The sequence below is a fragment of the Etheostoma spectabile genome, chromosome 9, assembly GCF_008692095.1.
Source record: "Etheostoma spectabile isolate EspeVRDwgs_2016 chromosome 9, UIUC_Espe_1.0, whole genome shotgun sequence".
In the NCBI taxonomy this organism is placed as follows: domain Eukaryota; kingdom Metazoa; phylum Chordata; class Actinopteri; order Perciformes; family Percidae; genus Etheostoma; species Etheostoma spectabile.
Window position 1 is genome coordinate 24,582,380 of NC_045741.1, and position 19,068 is coordinate 24,601,447.

At 40.9% G+C, this 19,068-nt stretch overlaps 2 protein-coding genes across 2 annotated transcripts in view; one reads left to right on the plus strand and one right to left on the minus strand.

Moving 5' to 3' along the window:
- The window catches only part of nme7 (NME/NM23 family member 7), a 17,294-nt gene extending 7,883 nt beyond the window's left edge, over positions 1-9,411 (plus strand). Inside the window, exons 8-12 of the mRNA XM_032526771.1 lie at positions 1,421-1,485; positions 2,498-2,566; positions 2,782-2,883; positions 8,117-8,224; positions 8,831-9,411. Of these exons, the coding sequence (XP_032382662.1) occupies positions 1,421-1,485; positions 2,498-2,566; positions 2,782-2,883; positions 8,117-8,224; positions 8,831-8,863 (377 nt within the window). The 3' untranslated portion in view covers positions 8,864-9,411. The remainder of the gene's footprint in view (positions 1-1,420; positions 1,486-2,497; positions 2,567-2,781; positions 2,884-8,116; positions 8,225-8,830) is intronic.
- On the minus strand, positions 8,911-18,195 carry atp1b1a (ATPase Na+/K+ transporting subunit beta 1a). Its single transcript, XM_032526790.1, has 6 exons — positions 17,833-18,195; positions 13,680-13,808; positions 12,104-12,259; positions 11,583-11,767; positions 10,361-10,444; positions 8,911-10,243 (listed from the first exon to the last, which is right to left on the minus strand). Exons 1-6 carry the CDS (start codon positions 17,924-17,926, stop codon positions 9,986-9,988), a joined length of 906 nt encoding a protein of 301 aa, XP_032382681.1. The 5' UTR covers positions 17,927-18,195; the 3' UTR covers positions 8,911-9,985.
- Between the last annotated feature and the right edge of the window lie 873 nt (positions 18,196-19,068).

Here is a 19,068-nt window from a genome sequence, read left to right on the forward strand (position 1 = left end):
CAGAGTAAATTTGAGGTGAGACGCTTCAATAACTTGGTAGACCAGTTGGCCACAATTTGCAGGTGTTTAGTGCGGCAGCAGGTATCGCCATCGCTCTTAACAATCTCTTGACTCATCTGACGCCTGACTTCATTTTTAGTCCATTTTACAGAATAGCCTGGTAGAAAATCTAACGCTATTGTAGCAAAAAAGCCAAAGCCTAGCTCAAAAGAATAATTCTGGCTTTGTTTTTTTGGCCTGCTTACAAAGGTTTGGCATTGTTAAAAAAGTCCTAAACTGCTCAAATTCTAGTACTGTCACAGTTCCAATGTGACAACTCAATGTTTACCTTCAGACGTGAGGTCATACTTGGGGTCTGGGCCAAAAAATAGTAACCCAGTCTGAGGGGTTTGACCAGCTGAACCCAAACTGGGTCAGTTCAAAGACAAAAAATATCAAAAAACTTGCTTTGATTTACCTTGAAGATCCATTAGGTGGCCAAAATACGCTTCAGCTACGTGTGCAAGGCACAGCCAATCACAGTGATGATTAGGGAAGTTGTGCCTGAAAATGCACTCAGACATGACTGGAATAGAGAAGCCTCTGTTGCCAGGCACCCAGAAACCGATCTCCTAGCAACAGCACCAGCTGCTTTTGGGAGCTGTGCAGATTGTGTGCCTATCCTAGGCAGGCTGCTGGCTGCTGGCTGCTGGCTGCTGCCAGGGGAGGGCACAGAGGACTCAGTAGGTGGTTGCTTTACCTAAAATACACACCAGTGGACTGTGACCGTACGATTACACAAATTAGAGAGAAATTTATCAGCGCCTGATCCAAACTGAAAGTCATGATTACACAAGGCAACATTTACAATTAATAGAAATTGTAGACACCTGGTATCCTGCCTGGCGCGGACTCTGGCTGCCTTTTTATCAGGATGTCAGACTGAGATTATGAGACTGGCGCCCTCTTTCAATTACGTGTGTCTGCAGCAGTCTGACCTTCACTGTCACTGTTGCACCTTTGTCACTGTGGTCGTACCATTTTTACAACAATGCACTGCGGTGACAATAGCTAGAGCGTTGAAGGTCTGGTCTCCTCTACTTATTGACAGGACATCGGTAAGACAATCTCCCTGTACTAGGTCCAAAGGAGACAGACAATCTAAGGTCACTAATCCATAAGATAACATTTTTATGTTTGAAGCGGAGCAGTATAAGGGCTTCACAGCACATCCTGTGATATTAAACTTAGTCATTTATTAAATTAACAACAATGACTGAATTTTGTTGGGTTTTACTTGCATTAACCGTGAAAGCTGAGAAAGAAATGATTTGCTGAGGATCACATTGAAGAGTTTATTGTAGCAATAAACACCTTGCTACGCAGTCTGTGTTAAATAAGGGAAAGCCTGTAGATAAGATCAGCTTTGATGTGTTCGCAGGTCTGACTGGAAAGATCCTGAACTCCATATCTGCAGCTGGATTTGAAATCTCAGCCCTTCAGATGGTAAAACTTTAGCAATTCTCCTGTCCTTCTGTGTGCTATGGTCTTGTTGATTCACATTTCTGTGGTAAAAAATGAAGTTATCCTTTCACTACCCTAATAGGAATTAAATGAGATACATATAGGGTTTTCCATACCATTATAAGGCTTGGGTGCAGCACCGCTGTTTTGGGCACCACTTAGTCAAATAATGTAAAGTATCAAAGTTAACTAAATTACTTTTCTCAGATCTAATGATTGTAGTTGGAAACCCAGTGGTATTCTTTAGCAAGTTTTGTTTTGGCTTTTTGAGTGTTATTTATTTATTATATGCTTTAGCTTTTCCAACATTTTAGACAGAGATATGGTGATAATAAGGGTCCGAGATGATGTGAAAATACGTTTGTTTGGCCAAATACGTGCACCTATATCTTCCACTAACCTACGGAAACACTGATATTATATATATTATAGTGTTATTTGACCTAAGCGCATATGCCCATGTATCCTAGCTTTACCCATGTAACCATTATGTGCACGGCTCTCACTTTCTCTGATCCAACCGTGCCTCACAATTCAACTGCGGCGAACAGTGACCTCGCTCACTCCATTTATTTTTGCCACATCATAAGTGATGCACATTCTGGGCCGGCCCGTAGGACAAAAATAAATCAATCTTGGTTTTATCTCTGTAGCCACATGCAGAATCTGTTGTGCATTAATGGGAATAAAGTAAGTAGAATATTAATAATTAATGCACTAATTTAACAAAGTGTCTTTGTTAAAAGGATGTGATTTCACAGTTTTGATGTTCTTAGTACATTAGTTATTACTTTTTATGGAAATTACAAAAGGTCTTTTGTGATAATGGAGCCATTTTTACAATTCAAAGTAACATACACAAAGTGAAGTATTTCCATTTGATCAAGAGGAATTTCTTCATTCTGGCTGATTTCATTTTCTCCATTTCATGGAGTGCATTGTCTATATTCCATTTTGAAAACATATTGTCATTCATAATATTTCCTCTTCACAGTTCAATGTGGACCGGGCCAATGCAGAAGAATTCTATGAAGTTTACAAAGGTGTTGTCACAGAGTATCCTGTGAGTATAAACACTACGTTGTTGTGCCATCATAGCAAGTGCCTGCATCACAGTTCTGTCAATTGTTACTTTTGATAATAAAAACACAAGCATTACCCAATCTTTTGTGAAGATCTTGAAGAGTGGCAAAATCTCACATATTGTGTTCATAACCAAATGGTTTAAGTTGAGTTATAGAGATATTGAGTATAATTTTAATTTCTTTCTCCCTTCAGAGTATGGTGACCGAGCTGTGTTCTGGACCCTGCATGGTCCTAGAGATCCATGGCACCGACGTACCGCAGTCATTCAGGGAACTCTGTGGGCCCGCCGATCCTGTGAGTCAAATTATATTAAATATTATATTCCTATTTCCTCATTATATTCTATACTAGAAGCCTGTCCGACAAGTAATGCGTCAAACGTGTGGTTAAGTGTGGTGAAAATTAATGTATCATCTGAAAAGGGTTATCCATCCATCATCCTCCTTTGATTTTTATTCCTGAATCGGACCAAATAAACTCATGATGAATTGGAGAATGTAGTTTTAGCCTTTGCTCAGTGTAAATTGTAAAGATTGTGTGGCTTTTGTGACTAGATAAAAGAAGAAAAAAAAAGCACTGGTGTGGAACCAGTGCTGCAGGGCTGAGCTAGTGCGTGATGTGAAATCTAATGATAAGACGTCACTCTGCCACCATAAAAATGAGTGATTACACACCTTCACAATTGCCTTGTTGTTCAGCAGTTGTCCATGACTCAGTGTGCAATCTAGTTTAAAATAATTCCACTTTTTTATGACTTGTCAATTCCTATGTTTCTGATTATTTTTTACTGATTTTGTTTTATTCTTTTGATATGCTTTCTGTCCATAACCATGAGTACTTCAGACCACTGTCAAAATGTGACTGACATTGCAGCCACGGAGCAGGAAAGGGGATGGTAATTGGCTAATGATTTCCATGACACAGACACCACAGCTCATTGATGCCAAAATAATTAAGCCTTTGAAACCGCCCTCCGTTATTTTATTATAGTTCCCCTCTTCAGATCTGCCGCCTGTTGAGTTTATTACTCGCAACACTTAAAAGACTCCATGTGCACAATGTTTGTGTGATTGTATCATCTTTCAACTTATCTTGAGAACGTACATTTTTGAAGAAAAACAACTTATTTGCTAGATGACTTGGGTCATATCTAAAGTGGCATCAGTTTATATGAGGGGAAATCAATACAGTATTTACTGTTAAATTTCCCACTACATTTTGTATAGTTTAGGCTGCTGCCAGAGGTTCTCTTCTTCACCTGCTGTGGTTTGTTTCCTCCATTAAAGCCTCTGTAACCTCCTTGATTGATTCATACTCAACTGACTAACTGGGAGTTGAAGCAGTTTCATAACTCCACAACCTCACACTCACCTTACCCTTCAGTGGTGTTCAGTCATCTGATACACAAGATAAATGGAAAGTCACTGAGATGTCAGAGGCGAACTGTTGTAGGCTAGATCAGTGTGTAAGAGGCTAGCTGATGAGGGCACCTACAGGTCGTGTGTGTGTCCATGTAACATTGTTCTGCTACGTACCAAAGTGCAGTGTGTGAAGACATTCTAGACGTCATTATCAGGCTGACAGGCTGGACTGGACAAACACTGTAAACTGTGTGAAGAGGTCAAAATGTTAAGTACAGTATGGGTCTGAGTACAAGACAGGGAAAAAGTGGGGTTGTCTTATAATCGGGGTCCAGACTTTCAGCTGTTCAAGTCGCAGAACCTAAGGTTGTGATAAGAACTCATTGACTCATTCATTAAGTAACCTCAAACACACTTTATCATAGAGTTGATGGTAGATAAATTAAACCCTCAAGGAAAAGAACAGAAGCATTTAAATATACGATACAAGATATTGCGCTTTTAACTAGGCGTCATCTATCTTGCCATAAAGGATCCTCATGTGTTCACACCTCCACACCCTTAGCTGCCTGAGTCACAAGATTGTGCTGTGTCTTGTGATGTGTCCTGATATCAGAGGGGAGAGACACAACGGTCCTCTGTTAGCCAGTCCTTTTGACCCAGGCTGTTCTCTCTACCCTCTTCCATAGTGTTCCATTACTTTCCCTTTAAATCAGTAACTTAATAAAGCATTGTGGGGCCCCCTCTACACACTTCTTAAAGGGACAACGCACATTAATCAACATGAGCTCAAAGTTTAACATGCACGTGTGCCAGATTTAGCCATGCAGGCTAATTTTCATCTTCAGTCCCTAGCAGATTGATGGCCTAAAACATTAGAAAAGCTACAACAATACAACACATACCCATAAAACAAGAACAGATAAGAATAGACAAGACAATCACTATTCCAAATCATGACAGCTGGCATGTCGATGGCATGAGAAAAATATAACACAAGTAGCATATACAATAGACCCAGGTGAAAGTGCATAAATGCACGTGAAGACACATCAACAAAACAGAAGTACCAAGCACATAAGCACACACAGAGACATTGACAAAGACAAGCACATTATTCCGGATTATGGCAGCATGTGTGATTAGTCAATAACCAATGTTTTATGGATTTGGAGAAGGATTTGATAGATGTGATATTCCTAACTTATGTGGGTATAATATTCCATGTTTGAGCTAGGAACAAACAAAGGAACAAGCTGCAAAACTTCTTTGTGTACATGGTATTTTACAATCCTCTCTTAGCAGCGCATGGTGGTCACAACAAGCTGTGTTGCCTCACTTTGTCTTACAGTAGATGATGAGTGTAAGAGATGATCAAATAGGCCTGAACGTCCGGTTACACAAGACTAAGATACAATCCGTGCATCATGTTGGTTATTTTTGACCCATCGGCGTAATGCTTTTGTGGAAAAAGATATGAGCTCTTCCTAGTGGCCACTATGCTAAATTTAGTGCACTGTAGTGCACTTAAAAGATCCATCTGAGTAGAATAGAATGATGCTTGATTTTCCCTTTGTTCCCTTTTTGTTGTTGATTAAACCTAATGGTGAGCATTGTAACTAAATATTGGCATTGCTCCTTTCATTCTCTGTAACATCAGTGGAGTTTACAGAGAAACTATGACTACTCTTGAAGAAGATTTTGACTTTTCACAGAGCTTTAATTTGTGCCTGACTGGGAGCCTTTCGTCTTCCCATTTCATTTACTGTACAGATAAACAAATCTATTATGTATTGTTTGTAAGTGGTTAGAGCAAGGTTAGCAGAATCATTTGATAACATAGTGACTGAAATGGAGTGAGCCTTTAAAAAGAAGAAGTGCCCAAACCCCCTGCCAGCCATATGCATTGTGACCGTGTTGGACAGTCAACGGTGCAAGACGTGAGACTTTTTGGATTTCTGGACGGTCATGTGACCACCAGGTCACTCTGCCTTTGCCATTACTGTCCACAAAAGCCAGCAGTCCTTACATGAACATTGGCCTAGCCCACTATGGATTCATTCAAATCAAATTAAACTCTGACATCAGCCATGGGCAACTAATGCAATCACAGAGAGCAATGCTTTGCAAAAACTACTTTTATCACTAAGTAAATCACCCCCTAATTCCCCCTTTACCATAACTGCCTTTAGTCTCATGTGGCATGGGACACATACACAACAAGCTGCTGCATTCTGCAGATAGTTACTGAATGCAGGCTGCTGTGATTATCTTCCTGATACAGAAACCCTCGACACAGACAAGTATCTTATGGACAATGGTTATTTCACAGCTGAATGGCCATATTAGGCGTCCTGTTATTGTTATGTCTGGTTCTCCTTCTAGAAAGAAGGCAATCAATCGATTAACCTGTGTCAGTCAGAAGATTGATTGATTGATTGATTAGCCAGATGATTGCACTCAAAAAAACACACGCAATTTTTGTGAACTCTTCCTGTAATGTTAATCAAAACCACTGGACTACAATGACAAAATGTATTACAAGACATTTGGTATGCTAAACTAAGCTACCCTACCCCTCTTGTCACTGATAATGACACTGCAAAACGAAAAGCTGGAGCAGAGGAGTCATGCTAGCAGCTCTGTGAGGATCAGTTAGACGCTAACATCAGCGTGCTAACATTAGCACCAAACACAAAGTACAGCTGAGGCTGATGGGAAAACCATAGTTTAGCACATATTATGACTTAAACCAAAGTGTGCAGAAATTAAATCTTTGACGCCATTGCCATCCCTAGAGCTATGCCACTAGCATTGTACCAGCAGTTTTTATAAAACCAGTACCATAAAGCATTTTATAGTTATAGATCTTGAACCTTTTGTATGTCGTACAAAATGTATTTTATATTTTATTTTGTTGTACTCTTGTTTGTTATGTTTCTTTCCTGCCTTTTAGGAAAAATACATAAATCATCCTTAGCAACACTAAAATAGAACTCAGGTAGGCCGTAGTTCCCAGGGGATCTACGGTTCCCGTGATCCTTGACCCTTGCGGTGTTTCTTTTCTTCTTCTTTCGTAGTCAATTCAATGTTGTTGAGTACAACCAGACATTTAAAGCAGGAGACTTGTTTTCCACAAGGATTTTTATTAGGTTTCTTTACGACCTTGAAACCTGTTCCTGCCTTTTGCGTGCGCTCTCATAAACCACAAGAAATGTTACCCTCCTGTAAGACGCAGTCCGATTCTTTTCTCCACACAATCTGTGACAAAATAAATCTCAGATGATGTTACAGTACGTGAATGTATTTGTAACTTGTTATATTGTTGATTCTCTAATTAAAGGAGAAAAGTGGTTCTGTTACAGGGTTGGCTTTGATAAGCTTTAATTGTATTTGCTTCGATGTTGACCCTGTTGACTACTCTAACAAGATCAAACATGCCTGTGTGAAAGCATAACATATCACAGGATTTGCTTCTACCAATGTATATCAACTATTTCCTAAGCACCATACGTTATGAATACTGTGCGTTCCTTTTAGAAGTTAATAATTGTATTTCCTTCAGGCATCAGGAGGAGCAAAATGCAAAGAGAGCCTGGCTATGATCCTGGCAGCGTCTGATGTTGAAATAGACAGACACTTAAGATAAAGCTGGAGAAAAAAAAGTGCTTATTATTTGAAAAGGAGAACTTTATATCTCAGTGTGTTTGATTTTTTTTTGAGCTACTATGGAAATGTATGGAAACTGTTATCTGGACTAATGTAATTTAATCATGGAAATCATGTTGTTAGCCTAGTAGAACTACCTTATGTTGTTATCTTGTTATAAAATTATAGCAAGAGATGGAGATCACGCTACAGTTAACATTTCTTAAATTCTTAAATGTGAATAGGAAGCAGTGGTAATCAATCCCACTAGTTGCTGAGGTTGCTGAGTGTCTGTTTTATCACTTCCTCAACTAGATCACATGTCCAGTTGCTGAGTAATCACTTTGGCTTTGTAACGTCATGCAACAGTACAGGATGTTCAGTTTCAAACGCCGCTGTATCATCCACCGTTGCATTTTCATACATTTCATGTAATTTCTTTTAGTTCTATGTTTATCATACTGAGTTCACGGTTTTATGAGCGAAGGAATCCTAATCAAGATGTTTTCATTCAACAGGAAATTTCACGGCATCTTCGTCCAACCACGTTACGTGCTCTTTATGGCAAAGACAAAGTGAAAAACGCAGTCCACTGCACAGACATGCCTGAAGACGGTGTTCTGGAGGTGGGTGGTATGTCACTGAGTGTGCCCGCCATGGACTGTAGAATACACCCACATTATTTCATCTGTGTAGATCCTCTGATCCTACACGTAGGTTTCCTCATGGTCTTTCAGTCCATGCATAAATAACTACCTTTCATTTAGCCAAGAACAAAACCACCGACTCTGTGAAGCCGTGTCTGTAGACGGGTCTTATGACTCTGCTCTGTGGGCTGGGGCAGCCTTAGCGTGCCCTGGTTTTGAGGAGAACAAGAGTGGCAGAGGAATTTGAAACAAAACCATTGTTTTGTAGGGAGTGGGTCTGACCCACCGAGCGTCACTGTTCACTCCTGATCTGTTGCCTGGACAAACGCCTCCTTGTTAAACGTTAGCCTGTGGCTGACTGAGCTGCCATTTCACCAGGACGGGGACAGAGTGGTCAAGAAAGGGCTTGTGCCGAGGAGAGTGTACTCTGAACTTTTACAACGTCACTATTCCTTTTATTTCTGATCAAATATTTTTATTTTAAAATGTCATTATTCTGATATCAGAGTGAAAGGACTTTCTGATTGTTCTTTTTCATGTCATAATACAGTCGGTACTGTCATTAATTTGTCATTTCTTTTACAGGTGCAATATTTCTTCAAGATTTTGGACCAGTGAATGGAACAAGAAAACATGTAACTACATATTCAAAGACTTCACAGTTGTCTCATTTTTCTGTTTATTGTTTCAGCCTTATTCAGATTAAATAAAGTGACAAGAGCAGACTCCTGACAAGTGTTTTGATCTTCAACATTGAATTAAGTATTTTCACACCAACTAAACATCTTATTACACGGGATACTGCATTGCCTCTGATATTCTCTAACTTTCTGACCAGCGACTTTGGTATTTGATTCATACATTACACTTTGAAAAAAATGTACAACTGCATAAATATAAAATTCTTCCACCATGAAAATGGCTAAAACATTCAATAGTAAGTTGCATCACATCATGTGATGTCTCCAGCAAAACAGATTTCAAAGTACTGAGTTGCCACTGTCTTCTAGGCTGGACCCACAAAGCTCTACACTAAGAATTAAGAATGAACAGATGTAAGTGTATTTAACAGAAATGTCATCAAACCATATCCTACAACTAAGGTGAACAAATAAAAGGTGTACAAATCACTTCCTTCCACAATCAACTTGAACAAATTGGGTAAAGGAAACACACACAAAAACTATGGAGAGCAGTCATTTACTCAAACATGGGCCTTAATAGTTCAGAGTACCGTGCTAGTATTCACTTAGTCAGAGAAGCACATTAACACACTCCACACACACATAAAGTAACACCTGCACACAGAGACGGGCGCACGCGCACACACCTTGGACCACTAAAGCTGACATAAGACAGGAGAGATAACAGGACTAGACTACAGCACTGGACACTCCAAAAATATATCGAAACCACTTTACCAATTTAACACTTTGGGGACAGGAACACAGCTCGCTACACGTCAGTAGTGGAATTGCGGTTTTACAGTAATAGATGAACACATCCCATGGCTCAAGGAATATTTTCATGTACAGTAGAATAAATATTTGCTATTGCTACTCATGTATGTTACATTCTAATCCTCGACAAACGCACAGAAAAGCTAGTGTAAAGCACACAGATTAAGTGTAGGTCCTGTATATTATGAATGTTCAAAGACTAGTGGGGTTTATCTGAACTCTTTTTATTCTCTCTACATTTTATTTGTTTTTCAAATGAGAGTGCACATCATGGCTGAGGTCACGAGGTGATTGTGAACTTAACATCAAAGCGTCCTTGATAGCGATCTTTCTCGCTGTAGTCGATGTTTGCGCCGTATGCTTTGCACTCGATGCGGAGCTCCTGATCTAGAGTGAGGTTGGTGAACTGAATGGCCACCAGAGGCTGCAGGTACTGGGGGTGCAGCAGTTTGCCGTAGTACGGGTAGTACTGCAGAGGGAAGCCTTCGCCCAAGCCATAGTACTTGATCTCTCCAATTTTGCCTTCATCCTCTTCTCTCTGCAAACACAGCGGTTGAATATGAATTAAAATCTAACCTTTTTACAGCATAAATATATACTACTACTACTATATGTAGTGATACTTCACGGCCAGATGCTGTCAAGTCAAACGTACCTTATTTTTGCAGTAAATAGGGATCAGGTTGGGCTGTACTTTGGCCTGCAGAGCCTCTGGTAGGGACTGATTGTTAGAAGGAGCCTAAAGAAAAGCAAGAGACTGGTTGATGAACAACATTTTCAGCTGGTGGTTCTAGTTGGATTGTGGCTGGCAGCACAACCCGATGGTCAACATTGGAGGGATTGCCTCCTTGAACGCAGCAAGGTTCCATTAGTAAAACAAATAGTAGTTAGCTTTTAACAATGGTAAAATCTAATTAGCAATTTAGGGTATTAATGAACGCCAGTCTCTCGTTAAGTCCTTTATAGGGTACTCCACTGATTTAGCATTGCACTTGAGTTCTACGCATTCTTCTTTTTTCTCTTTCCTTTGTAAAAATCTGTCACCTACATTACCCACCATGCAACTCTGACTGCAAGACAGTTTGGTCCTGTGTTATGCTAGTGGCAGCTACTATAGCCTCGAGCAAAGATAAGGAGCGGGCCACAGTGGCCTGGTAAGATCACTTCTTTCTAACTCCACACCTTCAGATTTTGTCATTTTCAAAATGTAATTTTCAGCCCCAGCTGACGCCGACTCAAGTGACATCACTTGAGGACATTTATTCACACAACTCCCCCGGGAGACACTTTTCACATATGTTGAAGAACTCCAACGCTTTTAAACAGACTTTGATGATTCATATGTAATATCGCTGGAATTCCCCTTTAAAGAAATGGAGCAAGTCTTTGCTGCATTCAAGTGACATCTAAACTGAAAAAGCCATCACATCCAACTTGTAGTAAGTCTGCAGCTAAATGCATGGAAAGTATGTCAACCATTTTAAAAACAGGTGCACTGTATGCATACTTCCTACATGTCTGATTTATTTCTACTGAATAAGGTTGATTTACATCCCTAGTAGTTTTCGTGCTGCTTATTTCTATAGAGTAGTGAAAGTTCTAAAATGTTAAAATATAACACATCTAACAACGAAGGGTCTTTGGTGACTAAGCTAACAGTTTGCTTTACACATGTTGTTGGTGGGTGACATTTCATGCTAGTTAACTAGCTTTATTTTTCTTACACATTTCAACTTTACAATTTTTATGACTGTTTTGTTTCTTTCTTTCTTTCTTTCAACATTTTCATTCATTTTACTCCAAACCCTTTGGCCTTTATTGGTGCGAATGCTCCTATGAAAATGAAAGCTATAATGTAAAGTGTGCAGTAAACCTACCTTTGGTCTGAAGTTGACAATCCTGTTAAGCTTGACAATGATGCACGGCTTTCCGTCCTTAAAGCCAAAATGGGGGTCGCTCTCCCCTGAGCAGCTACCAAGCAAAGACCTTTTGAAACGGCAAGCTTTCCTCTGGCCTTCTTCACCGTCCAGATTGCCACGTTCCTTGTATGTAAGAGGGATGTCTGCAAACGGAATAAAACAACACTTTTTATATATATATATATATATATATATATATATATATATATATATATATATATATATATATATATATATATATATATATATATATATATATATATATATATATATATAAAAAATACATTATACACACTCTTTTTTCAAGTGCATTCATATGAGTATTTACATTAAATTATGAGAAAATAAAATAATAATGTAAGTGTTAGATGTTTATTATTAGAAAATTGTTAACAGATCTAAATACATAAATATCTGTGACAAGTCTTGAATGTCTCATGCTAATCAGGGATCTGTATGAATATAAATGTTACACTTGCCTCCACAGTCTTCGAATTTCATCTGATCAGTCTGATTCTCCACATTATACTTCTCCAGGAAACTCTTCATGGCGTCGGTGTACTTCTTGAACGTACTCTCATCAGACTTGGTGTAAGCAATTTCAGATTTTTCTGAGCGCGGGGTGTGTGATAGACCTGAAAAACAAATTGTTTTTGATTGAAGATAACGAAAATACAAGGGGCAATATTGATTCTAGGGGAGTTAAATGCAACTACTTGAAAAAAAATGAATATATATTTTGTTTGTAAAGTGAATTCTTGACAGAAGCTACACTGCGTATCATGTGAGCTATTCTTTGTGTAATCCAGAGAGAGTCGCTGGTCTATTGTCTTAGGACAACACACAATGTGGGGTCCTGGGGATTTCCTCCGATGGTCCCCGTCAGCTCTGTATAGCAGTAGTTTTCCACGGCCCTTGTGCAGAAGGCCTCAGTGATGCGTGGCATTTAGAGAAAGGAAACAGGACATTAATGAGCCTTTTTGCAGCCTTGTGCTGGATCGGTTTACTTGTTGCAGTAGTTCTATGGAAGATTCAAGTTATTTGAGATGCAGACACAGAGAAGTAACATTTAGTAATCTGAATTTCAGCGGAGGCTTGTGAAAGTTCACCGATCCCCTGCCCCCACCCATCCACTCTCACGTGTGTCTCTCTCACAATGGAAACTTTTAGCCCCAGAGTGAGAGGCGGGCTTGAGCTCTGAGGGGGAAAAAAAAACAACTCCCTAACTGCTTCCTTTATCGTGCCACTACTGGAATCTCACTTCAGCTCAAAGCGCTCCACACTTGTTTCTCTTCCAGGCTGCTCTTTGATTGTCAACAGTCGTGGACGGCTGGCAGACAAATCGGCAGACAAACTAACCCGTGTTCATGAAGCCAGTCATTAACAATGACGGCTAAAAATACCGCCAAGGCTACAGCATGTGCGGTGCAAACAAGTACTGGCACAACAAGACAAGTCTGGGTATTAAAATCTGCACCATCTCCAAGCTTTCAGGAAATTTCAAAACGCTCGTAATGTGACTGTACTAGTGTTTGATGTTCTCACAAGATTACAGATTAGAAGGTTTCTGCAGAAAAACAAGCTTAGGGGCCTCTAAGCTGAGACAAAACAAAATCTTTTTTTTTCTTACAAAGAATGAACTACAAACTTGGACTGTCACACACACGTGTATGTGTAAACTCGTTGGCGGTGACAGAATCATAGCACACATGAATCGTTTCAGTCACAAAGGGTGTAAGCTACAACAGTTCCCCTGTAGCCTGAGGGTGGAAACATTGACTGGCAGAGAGGAGTGAAGGACAAAATGGCTGAACCTATCTAAGGTCAGAAAGACCTCTGATTGAGTAGCCGCTTAAAGGCGCACCCCCAACAGTCATTTTTAACTACACGAACCACAGACAGCCACAGCATCCCAGGGTCTTAGCCAAAACCCTTTCTGATCAGTGTGATAGAGCCCAGAGCAAAGCTACTCTTGCTTTAGCCATAACAGAAGCATCCATTAGCGCAGCAGATCACTCAAAGTGGCAAAAAAAGAATAGAGAATATATTCCTTACCTGGGGGAGCGACTCTGTCCTGGTAGGTTGGTTTGTAGTTACTTAACGTGAGCAGCAGCGCCTGAATGGTCCCAATGAAGATCCCAGCCAAGCATCCGTAGAATATCAAGTAGAACAGGAGGATTTTAACTGTAGGGGACAAGATACACTTTATTAATCATAACGTAAAAGGATTACAACAAAAAGTAGAGTAATTGATTAATCTGCGACCATTTTGATCATTAATATTTTCAGTAATTTATGCAAGAAAATGTTCTCTTGACTTAAGCTCATTAAATGTGAGGATTTGCAGCTTTTCTCTGTTTAATATCATTATGAACTGAATATATTTAGGCTTTGGACTGTTGGTCAGACAAAATAAGACATTTAAAGACCTTGGACCAGGGAAAAGTTGATTCAATGTTTGTTTTTTGTTTTTTTCCATCGGCGAAACCATTTTAAAGATTTAAAATGATTAACTTTTTTCAATGTTACAGTAGAGAAACAGTTTTGATTCAATGACCAATAAACCTAAAACAAGTAAAGGTTATCTTGAGTCAACACCGTGGAGTAATAGGTGAATGTGCCGGGTAAATAGACAACATAATGCAAACAATAAACACTGTTAGCATTCAAACGCTGTCAGGCGGTAAGAATAACAGTGTGTATTGCGTTCAATAGATCTTCCACAATCTGCCACCACCTTTCTCTTCTCATTAGGGAAGCCATTTGAGAACAACAATGACTCCATGTGGGTTTTCTTTTTTCAACCTAACTTAAAATGTACTCCAATTATGCAGCAGCAGGAGGGCTGCAGCCTCAGTTCACCAGGATGAGTCACTAGTCATTCCTGTCGCGCAGACCCTTCCCCCATTGTTTCGCCACTTACAACAGGTCTGTCATATAAACACACTGTTTTCACATAACTCAACTTTTTCTTTCTCTGGCTTTATTCATTCCATTGTTGAAGACTCAAACTTGTTATTAGTGTTACTTGTTGTCCTGGTTTTAGCCAGGTTAAGTAGGAAAGAGATAAGTCAACAGTTAAATGTGCACTCGGACTGTTAAGCCGTTGTAGATTACAACCCAAGCTCAAATGACACCCTCAATTTAGAGTTTAGTCTGATCCTACTTCTCTTTTTGCAGTAACAGGTTCATCTGATCTCCATTGCTCCTCTGGGAGAAATTTTACTATTTCATATATTAACATACATTTTGACTTCATGGAAAGATTTCATTTTTTTGCTAATGTATGTTTCTGGAATGGATGGGAACATTGGGCCTTGAAACAAAATGGGGGGGGGAAACCTGAAACCAAACTTCTTTAGGCTACCTACTGTATACGAAACAAGCCTTTGGTTATTAAATCCTATTCTGTATTTGATGCCAGATCTTTTTGTAACAGCCAATCTTCTGGCTTCATGTTCAGATTTTGGGTTCCTGAAAACCGACAGACAATCATCAATGTTCCCTTTCCTCGTGTATTTGTCGTTGTTGTGGCACCTTCCCAAAATGTCTTCCCACTTCCAGTTGCATGTACAAATTAGCCTCTGTGAAATCAGTCTGGTGGGGTGATAACATCCAGCATCAACTAGGCCCACTCCACAGCCTTATCTCCTGCTACAGACTGTTAACTGAGAAGCCTGCAGGACACTCCCCTGGCTTACTGGGCTCGCCCTCCCCATGCCTGTGACTTTTGGCATAAAGCACACTAAGAACACACAAGTAGTGTTTGCAGCACACGTGATCATGATCAGAAAATGTTGAATGTAGAATGAAGACAGACAGCCCTGCATTCCTATATGGCTGCTGGTTGTCACAGCACCTGCTCCCAGCGTAAATGCATGCGGAGGTATTGTCTTCTGAGCACGTCTGCAACCAAAGCTCGCTCGCCTGCTGTGAGACGCACCTGTTGAGAAGGAAAACTATGCACTGCCAATCGTGCTGGCGAGTTGTGAACCATTGTAGGATCACATGTCGTATGGCTGAGAAATATTTGCAAAACAAATTCATTTTTTTTCTCATGGATGCATGTGAGATGGAGGCAAACAGGCGTGTCAGATAATGTGAAGCCATTGTTTGATTGAGAAAGCCCTTTGTGGCCCTTCTTTTACTATCAATAACATTTTTTAGCTGGTTAAAAGCAGTTATGTTGGCATCAAAGGGGCAAGATTATAGATATAGCCAATAATCTGAACTTTATTGAAAAGACAGGGCATCAGTTCTTTGTGAGAGCACGTTGGTGACAGAAGTTCACAACACCATTTTGTAGGCAGAAATGCCGGATGTGAACACTGTTTACTCAGACATGTAGAGCTCCGAAAGTGGCCTACTGGTGGTGACAGGCAGTTTGAATGAGAGCACCTCCCCCACCAGACTGCTGCAGCGTGTTGTGAAGAAACACATTCACACCACACTGAGGTCTCTCCACTTTTACTGACGTTTTTATGGCAGCCTATCCAACGCGTTTCAGCCCTGCAGTCCATTTTCTGACACATTCAGCGGACTTAAATGTCACGAGAACCAGGAGCCGCGGTCCCCGGCGTGCCGCCGAGGCTCACCGTTTCCTGTACTTCACGTACTGAAAACAACAGACGTTCATTCAAACATCGAAGTTCATTGAAACATCATCTAGCATTAATTAACCATCTGTAAATGCCTCGCGATGGTTTGATCAGCCCAAGGGCACGGCCCGGGCATACCTGTTGCGTTCAGAGCTGCCTCGCTCGCTTTTAGTTAGTGCGACATCACCCCCCCCCCCACCACACACACCTCACGACAGGGACCAACAGCTGGAACAGATGCACACTGACAGTATAACCACACGAGTGCTATCATTACTAGCTCCATTAATAACGTTGGTGGTTAAACATTTTCACCTAAAAGTAGCTCCTGGAAGTTGGCTAAAAACTCGCCCTTGACTTTAGTTACTCCAGCCCGGCTGTGAAGGCACACTGCTGCAGCGTTACCGGGATTTGTCGGCAGAGAAGTAGCCTTTTAACGTATTTGAGCTTCCATTAGGCTTCGATGGATGAGCGCTTTAGACTGGCGAAGACGTGCCGCCCGATGTCTCGTTACTTCCAGTGAAACCCTCGGAGATGGAGAAGGGGCGGCCCTAGAGACATGTGAGTCGTGATCGGTTCAGCACCGTGTTACCGAGCGGTGTCTGGCCGAACACGGCTGGGCTTCACACGGGGGAATGGACGTTTCTAATGGGTTAAACGGTTTAGCGAGCTTACTGGGTACTGTCTAATTATCCTATCTAATCAACAGCCACTCCCGGCCGTATTAGGCGAGCACTCCCCCGTCTTAAAGTATTGAAAACGGGTAAAAGGATTAGAGCTGGATTCATTAATCTTGGGTTTGAGTGAAAGGGAGGGAGGGGTGGGGGGACAGAGTAGCCGGGCCTGCACAGGAACCACAGATTAGCTATTCGGCTTATTATGGATATGAATAAAATGTCCTGTTGTCTTCTACTCTCATTAGGAGGCTAACATTGAAGAGGTGGACCAATGAGGCACGCAACAACCCAACCCAACTTTTACCATTTGGATTAGTGGAAAGTCCTGGGCCACCCCAGTCCCTGTCCTTCAACATGACCTTTTCATAAAGGACGTTTATTAATGAATGGCCCGGTAACGTTATGGCCGACGCCTTTGGAAATCGTTTCCTTTCACAATGTTTTACCCATAAAACAAATTGTCTACTTTAAATTTGATCAAACTTGTGTGAGCTAACGTTAAACAGTCAAAGTACGCATGAAAGGGGCCACATAATTCATTTATAGCGAGTTCATTTTTAAACGTAATTAGCCTTATTTCCTAAACTATATTCGACCTGTAGCGTGTCTAAAAGGCCAAGTCGTTGAGATCCGCCCGGTTCGTGTTTCCCAAATGACTGGATCCAGATTTGACAGACCAACTTCTAACGTTACACACAGCCTCCATTGAAAACCGGAGTCACGACGCAGCCTGCCAGAGACAGTCGGATCTAACAGGTGCTGCTGTTTCTCAGTCAGAAAACAGAGGGAACCCCCCCACAGGGCTCCGACAGTCTCCACTCGCTCGGCCAAACGGCCAACTTAACCTCCATCACTGTTTCTCTGACATTGGACCGCCGTCTCGACACGGTAGCTAGCTTCTAAGTTCAGTCAAATAAAGACAGGAATACTTACACCAACTGCTCCCAGTTCGTCCCAGAAACTCCCTTTTCTCTGAATTCCACACGAATGACTTCCATCCTCCGTCGCTGTCTTTGTTTCCCGACATATTAATAAGTCCCCGGGGATTTCGCCCGTTTTCGGTGGGCTTGATTTAACGGTTTGGGTCAGGTAACGTTACTTGGAGCTCAGACTGTTAACTGTCCCCCACAGGAAACGCGAAAGGACAGCTTCGTACCAGACTCCTCCAATAATACCACACAATCTGTCTCTCAGGGAAACCAGCTCCGCCTGCTAACTCCCGTAATAAGTTACCCGCGAAGAGGGAGGGCTGAGTCTACCAAATCACACTCCGGCTATGCTTTTTGCGTAAGAGGTGAACGGAGGGGGGGCTTGCTAACAGGCTAGGTGGCTAGCTAGCTCAAGAATGACTGTACAGAGAGCAGTTGCCCCAAACGTTTAATATGATGCCGGTGCCATGGTAACCACTGGTCCGTTAAGTCTCCAAACTCAATTTGGTGACAAATTAAGTTAAAATGTGCTGTCAGTCATATCGTTATAGGACAAAGCTAAGAAAAATAACATTTCCTCAACTACATTAAGTGTTCTCAATGATGTGAAGCCTGCTTTTTAAAAGGTGGACAAACTCATTTCTTCTAAAAGGGCTTAAACTGATTTTAGCTAATTAGCCTTAACCACAGGTGTGCTGTTAAGTAGCTTATTAAAAGTTTGTTATAGCCTACTGTATATTCAGACCCACCTGTTTAACTCTAAAGGAACTTATTTTAAACATAGCTACAAAGGATGGTCATACGGTTGAATGTCAAAACTAGATAAACTGAACATGTATTTAATATGGAAACTGACTGGAACATAATGTAGTCACATGGAAATGAAGTGCTTGAAGGAGGAAGATCTTGTATAAAAGCATACATACATAGCTAATGCCATTGCTAAATGCTTGCAAAATGGGTTAAATTAGGAGGTGTTCAAATATGACTGTCTAGCAGGATGTTTTTATTTAGCAGCCTACATATGAACAGCATATGAAACAAACTCTCAGAGCTAAACAGGAAGAGGGAGGGTGCAAGTCAAATACAGTGGAGTAGTTTTCTTTTAAAACCATCAGGAAAGTCTTGATTTGTTGCGATTAGTAGTCCGTTTTTAGATGAATAAAGTGCATTCTGGTACTCTAGCTCAGTGTCCCTTGGTCATGAGTCACAAGGTGATGAGACAGTGGGCTGAGAAGCT